Source organism: Dermacentor andersoni, chromosome 1 (assembly GCF_023375885.2).
Source record: "Dermacentor andersoni chromosome 1, qqDerAnde1_hic_scaffold, whole genome shotgun sequence".
NCBI lineage: Eukaryota > Metazoa > Arthropoda > Arachnida > Ixodida > Ixodidae > Dermacentor > Dermacentor andersoni.
The window spans coordinates 170,771,327-170,780,882 of record NC_092814.1 but is presented as its reverse complement, the minus strand read 5'-3'; the positions used below and the strand labels follow the sequence as shown (position 1 = coordinate 170,780,882).

General features: G+C 46.3%; 1 protein-coding gene across 1 annotated transcript; it reads left to right on the top strand.

Annotated features, from left to right (window-relative positions):
• The first annotated feature begins 2,188 nt into the window (after positions 1-2,188).
• LOC126547401 (cathepsin D-like) lies at positions 2,189-9,125 on the top strand. The gene is made up of 5 exons (XM_050195387.3): positions 2,189-3,230; positions 4,288-4,759; positions 5,419-5,563; positions 8,139-8,237; positions 8,891-9,125. Exons 1-5 carry the CDS (start codon positions 3,116-3,118, stop codon positions 9,053-9,055), a joined length of 996 nt encoding a protein of 331 aa, XP_050051344.2. The 5' UTR covers positions 2,189-3,115; the 3' UTR covers positions 9,056-9,125.
• The last annotated feature ends 431 nt before the right edge of the window (positions 9,126-9,556 follow it).

The following is a 9,556-nucleotide window of genomic DNA, read 5'->3' as shown; positions in this document are numbered from 1 at the left end:
AAGTAATCTATACATGCTTATCATTCTAGCATTTCCCGCATGTTTCCTTAATATTGAAGCTCTTGCTTAAGACCTCTATATCCACCTTGTATAGTTAGCTATACCTGTAACGGATCTCGTATCCGGTCCTATTAATATTTTTCCTGCTGCTTTTCATCCAATGCTCTAAACGTACCTTGCTTAATTCGACTGCTGACACTCACCTGCAGCGACACGGGACTTTGAGCTTGCTGACGGCCGAAGTCTTTGTAGTGCATGTATATAGCGTTTGCATTCTCCGGTGTTCCTAGTTCTGGGGTTCATGGTTCCGAGTTGGGCGTCACACGGAGGGTCGCTTGCCTACGCTGCCAGAGCGCGTAAAATATTGTAGCGGGCCTGGGCTACACCGGGGTGTCGCACTATGATGACTAATTGGACCCACGCCGTCGTCCCTCTCTATCGCTGATGGTTGCTTGTTTGGGAGAAGGTGACGTCGGGAGGTTGGAAGAAACGAATGGGGCTTAGTTTGTATGTTTGCAACTGGATCTATTGTTATGGAAGCACACTACATGTCGGAGCACACACTGCACAACACCCAAGATGTCGGCTTTTTACGCAGTCGTTTTCACTGGGTCACTAGACGAGGGAGTTTAATCCCCTTATTTCCGGCCAATCGGAATTGTCGAACTGTTCGCTGCACTCCAGCCATTTTGTCGCAACACCTTGTTTTGTCAGGTGGAAGAGAGGACAGCTCATAAAGCGCTGTCCACTGATGAGCAATCACTGATGCAATCACTGATGAGCAATCACTGATGAAGCAATCACTGATGAGGATCATGATGAGCCGACCATCATGATCCGTACAACCGCCCCAAGCAAGGCTTTCACCACCACGGGGGTGCAGTGTCTTTTTCATTTGAGGCGGTGGTCATTTTTCGGACGAGTTCAAGCCGCCATACACCGGCGGGGGCAACTCGCGGTGCCAGATCTCCGCATGTGGGCCGCCAACAAGAACGCCTTCATGACTGGTGATCTGGTCCTCCAGGATTCAACACCAATCTTGCCCTGTGGTTGGGAGGAAATAATAATCGTTCGGCACCATCTCTGGTAATATACCCAATGACGTCTCTGCTTTTCGAGGTGGAACCAAAGTTCCTTCCTTATTTTTGCAGTGCCTCGTGGAGGCCTAACTTCTTTTCTGTGTATGTTGCTTGCATCTTGCTAGCCCATACTTGGTAGCAACACTAAGTCATCAAAAGAGCAAACCGGTTCACCCCTTCCTTTAGAAGTAGGTTGAAGAATCGGACAGTTTGGGTATGGTACCCCTGGAAGCTTGAAGAGATTTTAACGCGACAGCGTTAAGGAGCTCGTGTCGCAGAAAAGCCGGTGTCGTCGGCGTCGGTGTCAGCGGCGTTGGCCGTGTGCGATAAATCCCAGAAGGCACTTCATAAATAAAAAACATCTTGCAAGATGGGCTGGTGGGAATCGAACCAGGGTCTCCGGAGTGTGAGACGGTGACGCTACCACTTAGCCACGAGTTCGTTCCTTCAAAACGGGACAAAATCGCCTCTAGTGAATGCGGTGTTGACTTAGAAACGTGCCGTAGAAAGTTATACTGCGGTGTATATCGGTAATTAGACAGTTTTAGTATAGCTTACGCTATACCATTGCGTACGCTAAAGAATAGCGGGTCGTCACTGCGCATGCGCTGAACGCTAAACGAAATAGCGGCTATAGCGGGCGTATGCAATGTAAACGAGTTAGCGTTAGCGTTTTTGCGTGGTTTCCGGAGTTTGCGGGAAACATGGCGACGGTCCCGGCTGCCTGCTTCGAATTTAATTTGGCGTTAATTTTGTAAAATGCACTTCGTTCGTAGCAAATGACTGTGTAAACGGCTTTCGCTTAGTCTCAGGCCGCTTCGACGACAGAGTATTATGGATAATCTCGTGGTGTTTTCGAGATCGCTTCTCGTTTCGAACGAGTCAAAACCTAACAAAAGAAACGTTCCAGATGTTAGCGCCGCCTATCGCTACATGCGCGAACTAGCCGCAACAACGGCATATGGCCTCAGAGATCCGCAGATATCGCCGGCCAACTAAAGTTGTAGAAAACGTGCGCTGCTTAGCGTACGCTATAGTTGCGTACGCTAAACTAAAACTGTCTATTATTACCATGTAACTTGCAGAAGTCGCAGTTTCACGAGTAGCGAAGTACGTTTCCGCTACATTTCATCTGCACTCTGCGCACACGCAGAGCCATCTTGCGGCAAACACAGAAGACCCCCTCCTCGCTATGTACGGCGCTGCCCCGACACGTGGCGCGCCACTCGCCCCATGATCGCATCCGCCTTCATGGCGCGTCGGGGCCCGGCTATCTGTGCCGATCGCGACGTTTGGCTGGCGTAGCGCGTTTGAGTAGGCGGTGCGAACGGGGTGCGATAACGCTGTCGCGTTCCACTCTTGAAGGCGAAGCTTAAGCGTCCTCCAATTTTTGCTTTCTCTCAAGTAACGCGGCCGGGATCAGGCAGCATTAGATATATGCTCTGGCGTTTTTCTTTTTCTTCTTTTTTTATCATTTCAGAATAGGCAGTTTTTCGCCTTTCCCACGGAAGTCGTCGACATCGGCTCCTTGTAGCAATTCGTAGGCTCTCTGTGACGGTCAGCTTGCTGCGATTTGAGGAGCCTCGCCTTGACGGTCATTACCGCTTCTTCAGAATGTGGCGGTTCCTGTCACCTCGAAGGGACCTTTTTTCTTTAGCCGTCAGCAGTCGGCGCCGGGCGCCAGGACACCCGTAATGTTGTGAACTTTCTGTTTTGAGACAACACCGGTGACATGAGTGGGGGGCCTTTACACTGTACCACCGACTGCAAAAGTTATTGTAAGACTGCAGGCTCTAAATAGTTAAATTTCGTTACGAATTCGTCGCTCAGATAGAAATTTTGATGAGAAATGCGTGGATCTATACAACATACCGGCGCCTTTCGATTCGACGACTGTTTCAATGGCAGCGATTAAATTTCGTTTTTTTTTTTCTCGAATACTGTGCTCCGAAAGCTTTTGTGCTTGTGGGTAGATGTCGAATGACGTCTTCCACTTCATGAGTGCCATTCAGTAATTCGTGACTTTTGACATACAGATGGACTACATCGGCGAAGTTAAGCTGGGCACGCCAGGTCAAACATTCCGTATTATCTTTGACACGGGCTCCGCTGACTTCTGGGTCCCATCCGTTCGGTGTACGGAAGGCTGCCGTGAGTAACTAACACAAGATGTTCTGATGTAACCTAAATAACCAATTCGTAGCAACGAACACCGGCTTGTTATAACTGCTTTGTCTTTTTTTGTAAGGGTGCTCAAACAGCTAACCTTCTTATTCGAATATACTACAAATATTCGAGACGAACGGCCTTCGAATATCCCATTGAGCAATGAATATTTTCTCATTTCTCGACAATACTAAATTAAAGATTGGCTATATTCCACTTGGTGAAGAGAAAGGCTTATTGACTGTTTGACACTTGCAAAGCCGTTCACAACTGGATTGTTCGGTGAACTAAGAATATTGTAAACGAGAAAGCGCTTAAAGGCGATTGCATCTGCAGGGTGCACCCTGACAAAGACAGCAATCGAACAAAATAATAGCGCGCCACTAAATGCGCTCAGGATGTTATGTCCGTTGAAGGGGCTAATACTACCTTATAGTGCATATCCGTTTAAATGCACGGAAACTTGCTGAGATATTGCCCAAATAAGGCACACATTTCCCCTAAATCAAGACAACACATTTGTAGACTTTCTAATGGGCACAAATATTTATTGAATGATTGGAAATTATTGAGCAGCCGTTATATCTCCTCCGCGCGTGCACTTTCAGGAACGCTGCGCAACAGCCGCGTATCTGCTGCAGAAAAAGCATTCAGAATAGTCACCACTTTCATCGTATTTTGTCTGTATACACTATGATAAGTGTTCTCCTCTCCTATATTACAATAGAAACGAATATCCGATGATTTAGAATAGTGAATTTTTGAATCGAATACGAATCGAATAGCGCAGACTATTAGATTCATATCCGAAATATCCAATATTCGCACGCCCAAACACATTCTTGCCTTTCGCGTTTCCTCCCACTTGTACTTGTCTCATTATGTCCCCTCTTACTTACAGCTCTTGAATGGGCGAGTAACGCATTGAGCAAGAATTTGTGGCATACACGCCTCCTCTTGCCTTGGAAGTGATGGGTTTCTGTGCATTATTAAGTTTTCCGCCATGAGCTTCACTTAGCGTTGACCGCCTGCGCGTTCGCAGATGATCGCCGGAAATACGATCATTCGCACTCCAGCTCGCACGTCTCAGACGGTACGGCGGTGTCCATCAAGTACGGCAGCGGCGAAGTACGCGGTGTGCTCTCCTCCGACACGCTACACCTAGGCAACGGTGCGGTGCCCGCACAGCCATTCGCCGAAATCACGCACGCGTCGCAAGGCATCTTCCGGCCTGGACCGTTCGACGGAGAGATTGGGCGGGACGTTCCCTTTGACGGCATTATCGGGCTCGCCTACCCTAAGGTGTCGTCACTAAATGTGAAACCGGTGTTCGACGCCATAATGGAGCACAAGCTGGTGCCCCAATCCGTCTTCTCCTTCTACCTGGGAAGCAGCTCGAGCGGCAGACCCGCCGGCGAGCTTGTACTCGGTGGCATCAATCACGAACACTTCAGGGGCAGCATGCACTACGTGTCGGTCACCAAGAAGCGCCACTGGGAATTCAAGATGGACCGGTAAGCGGAAGTATACGCGCGTAACTAACTCACACTTTCCATTTTCGTCACCCCCCACGGCATTGCTGCAGGACTAAACGAGAAAACAATAGGTAAGAAAGGCGTAACAGGCGTCAACAAATGCTATATCACCGTGAAATTCACAGGTCCATTGGTACACAACATTGGGCGAGAGATTGTGAACGCGATGTGAACAAACCAGCAACAGCTCGACTGTACGATGAAAAAATGACGTTGGCTGGGGTGCTTCAGGTGTCGAGACGTTAATGAAGGTTCAGGAGAAGCTTTATTAGGGGGCCGAGGGCCAAAAGCAGGGGTAATGTAATTAGGCAACCGCTCAACCAATATGAACAAAATTTGTTTCATTCGAAAGAAAATGTACATACACGACTAGTGCGTTTAGCGAGAAATTAGCCGCATGCGAAGACGCTTTCCTTCCCTACTTCCTCTCCAGGGGCACCGGAACGAAAATTAAGGTATCTGTCCCCACCCCTCTAACTGCAACACGCTGTAGTAAATTCATCCCCTCCCCCCTCCCACACACACGTTTCAAAATATACTTCAGAAGCCCCTGCTCTTTTGCTTTCTCCCTTATTCCTTTTTGTGAGCGAACAAGTAACACGGTCGTGTTAACCAAATACATCTTTCTTCGCCCCAAGGGTTCAAGCTGGAAGCGACAAACGTTTCTGTGTCGGCGGCTGCTGGACTGTAGTTGACTCGGGATCGTCGTTCATCGAAGGACCCGGCGAAGAAATCGACGGGATCAGCAGAGTGATTGGTGCCCAGAAGACAGAGCATGGGAAGGTGCGTATATACAATGGTTTTCTGTGCAGATATCCGCGCCTTCGCTAAGATGCTCACACGTCCTCAGATCAGGCCTTTGCTGGTCGTGCTTGCTACGCACTATCGTGCTCTTTAACTGTACCTCATGCCAGAAACCGTGACATGTACAAAAGAAGCTCAAGCAGAACCCATGGTGTTGAGTATGTAATCTATGTTAATACGATATTACTTAAATGTCATCACGCATGATGACACGACGTTATAACTTTGTTTAGGACGTCTACTCTGGAGAACGCTGCGGTGAGTAGGGAAGTCTCACGCACATGGGAAGTCAAACTCGAACCACAAACAATCACGTACGCCGGACATTATACACCGAACTAACCGTCTACGAATAGGGCCCTCCGTAATAAATTCGACCAGCTGTCGTATTAGAACGTTTGTTTTTCTTTTTGGCTGATAAATAAATTCTGTCCTGTAACGTCATCCGCTTGCTCTCGAAATATGGCTGCAAAGCCCAACGCTACTGTTCGGGCAGTAAAAGCTAGCGCACATGAACTGATGGGCAAACCAGGTACAGAAAGGGCCCAATCAAGTTAACTTCCAAGACCTGTCGTCCTCTTGTTACTGCTGTTGTTTTGAATAGAACGAAATGTCAGCATGCTAGGCCATTTTAGCTATGCAGGCATCGTCTATGTACAGAGTGTCTCTGGTGATCTTCGAATCAAGGAACGATTCCACTTCGCTTGTTTTTTCACTCATTTCGATCATCTTCGCACCATTGCAGTAATAGGAATGAGCAACTCAGATTTCATTGAAGTTTCACTCACTTATAATTTTACTCATGTTTTTCGAAGGTACCGACACAATACACGCCGATAAATATGTTGCGTTATTCTTACAGTGTGCTACTCGCGGGTATATCTTTCATTTTAATTAGGTATAACTGGCTTGTAAATATTAATTAAGCACCTCAAGTGTTGGTCCTTAAGGCTATGTTTACGCGATAAAGTGGAAGACCATGTGGCAAACATCAGGTTGTCTGCACCATGGTAGCTTTCCTGAACAGTGGATATATATATATATCAGTGAAGCATAGCATCACAGGATCCGGCGCAGAAATAGTTCAAGGACTAGAAGCACGTAGGTAAAATAACACGACTTTACTGACGTTTCGGCCGGGGTCCAGCCTTCATCAAGAGTGTGACTGTTAGCTCAGAGAGCTCAATTAATACTTTTTCTCAGTAAGAAGAGAAAGAAGCGAGCAAGAGGAAACAAAAAAATGAATACAAACTTTTCGATCTAGTGCGTGTAAAAAAAAGAAAAGGAAAAATATAGTAGTCTCAAAAATACCAGCACGCGCACTGGCTTGTACACGGACTGGTACCTCACTACATTTTTTATTTTCCTTATTTTAACAGGTGGTAACCGATGATTTGTACGTCCTTCTGTTCTTTGTTTCCTACTTTAGCGTTGGGCAATTATTTATCATATCTAGGTTGACGCTGTGTTCGATTGCTTATGTTTTTTTTATTTATACTACCGTTATGTTAACATATGAACAACACTGCAACGTATTCTCATGTAACCCCACTTGTTCTAAAAAACAAAACACGCACACACACACACAACGATCAAATGCAATGTTGGAACCTAAATAACGCGAAGCTTGCTTGACTTGGCACTAACGGATGACATGAGCACAGCCTTGGCGCCTGTGTAGCTGTTAGTCAGCCCTATCTGTTAGCTGTCGATATGCGTCACGAGGACGAATGCGATGCATGATGCTTGTCGAGGGAATAAAGTTGATGATAGTTGTATGGGGCACCGTGAAGTACGGCACGTATCAAAATAAATTTAAGGCTCCTTGACTCATAGTGGGGCATCCATTCTGGGGAATCGGCCAAGAGTGGGGACATATCCAGTGGTACGTACCAAGTTACGGATATATCCAGTGCCGAATTTGTCTCTTCGGGCACATACCCGGTAAGCTAAGTTGTCCGCACTGTCGGCCAGACAGCGGCCAGCAGCAAGTTGTCTATCTTGCCCAGTGGTCCTGTCCACTCGGCAAGACAGCGGCCAGCATATACTCAGTTGCCCAAGTTGTCGATTTACATCTTCAAATATAAACGGCAAGGAAACTACGGTGAACGACAAAAGGCGTCGAATAGGCAAACAACGCTTCGCCTTTAAAAAAATTGGGGATCTAAGTGCGCCTGTCCTAAATACAATATCGGCCCTATTAATTAATTCATTGATTCATGCGTTTGTTCGTTCGTTCGTACTGCTGGCCCTATGCTCGTCCCGGTAAGGAGGGCAATACAAAAAGAAAAAACGAACCAAAATAACAAGTCTCTGTTCAAAATGAAACGCTGTCAAGCTCTAGATTGGAAGGTAACATACTCTATATTTCAGTAAAGTTATGGTTCTCGGATGAAAATTACCGACATGATTATCACCATAATGGCATATAATGTAGAATATCGGAGAATGAGCCCGATGGGGTATCGACGAAATGATAACCGTGTGTTTGAAGGGGACATGACTAAGACGTCAGTTTTACCTCCTTCTTTTCGTTTCTCGTAAAATACCACAGTACCTCGTGGATTGCAAGAAAGTTAGCAAGTTGCCGAAGCTCGTGTTCACCATTGGCGGCAGACAGCATAAACTCAAAGGAGCCGACTACATAGTCAAGGTAAGCTGAAAGCTTTTTCTATAGACTCCATGGCCCACCATTATTTGAGCAGCATGGGCAAAAGAGGAAGGGCGTGGAAATCAAAAAGCAAAATGGAAGTAAAAGTAGTGCGGAAGTAAAACTAATGTGTAATGATGCTTCTACCACTGCCTCAAAAGCAATTACAAAAATTACATTATTTTCCCATTGTTTCGTATCTTTCGTCGCTAGTTTCCGTGGCAAATAACCCAGTGGCGTGGCGAACTTCTTTATTGCGTCTGCAAGTGTCATTTCCTGTAATTCTGTCTCAGTTTGGTTATTTCTTTTCTGTGGTACTATTGCTCTTATTTTTGTTCATTCAAGCACAAAACCGCTCTCCGCTGAGCTGGTGACTGCGGTGCGCACAACGTCGACATCAAGAGGTGCCAAATGGTATAAGGTAAAAATAATAGACAGATGGAGCCGGTTTCAAAAAACTTTTTACGTGTTTTTTGCCATTGACCAGATGACTTCGCTAATAGTACGTCCGGTATCAGGATTTGCTTGAATTTTATCTTACGAACAATTTTTGCGTAAGTGCTTTTTGTGAATACGGGCCCTGATTTCTGCGCTGCGTGCATGCACCATCGCTTCTCAAAGTGCATCGTTACGACTCCTTTCATTTCGCAACGCAGTTGCTAGCATCGGACAACCGAGTGCGATGCTACGCCGGCTTTGGAACTACAGACGACTATGGCACGAAGAAGCCCTTGTGGATCCTGGGTCAAGTTTTCATGCGGAAATTCTACACAGTCTTTGACCGAGATGCCGACAGAATCGGATTTGCCGAAGCGCGCTAGATCCTCCTGCACGCATTCATGTGCGTCCCGTGTTCCTCTTCAAAGTCACATTGCCGTGAGATGGTGAACACAAAACTACGCAATAAATTGAAATATTCTGATGCCTGCTCTGCATTACTGACTTGCAAATAGCGGACATTTCAGGGAACACTACCTCTACAGGTAAGCTCAAGAGCAATAGTAATCATTTTGGTCTGATAGGGTGTTAATTGAAAACTTTTTTTAGCCTTGCGTTATAGGAGGTTGATTAATAGAAAACAACATGAAGGCCAAACTTCTATTATTTTATTTTATTTATTTGTAGTTTTTTTTTCGCGGTAACTTCCAGCGACTGCATACGTCAGCCTGGCGTCGGCGAGGTTTGACGTCACACAGACGTCAACGCAAAACCAGGCCCCGCACACTCTCAAGTTCAAGAAATGGCCACAGAGGGCGAAAAAATCGACCCCGCGCCGCTGCTAATAAAACCAACACAGTAGAAACACTTCGGGATGCTTAGGT

Coding starts and splice junctions, on each gene's coding strand:
- LOC126547401 (XM_050195387.3), top strand. CDS start 3,116: ATGGACTACATCGGCGAAGTTAAGCTGGGCACGCCAGGTCAAACATTC. Junction 4,760..5,418: donor TGGGAATTCAAGATGGACCG/GTAAGCGGAAGT, acceptor CTTCGCCCCAAG/GGTTCAAGCTGGAAGCGACA. Junction 5,564..8,138: donor AGAAGACAGAGCATGGGAAG/GTGCGTATATAC, acceptor AAAATACCACAG/TACCTCGTGGATTGCAAGAA.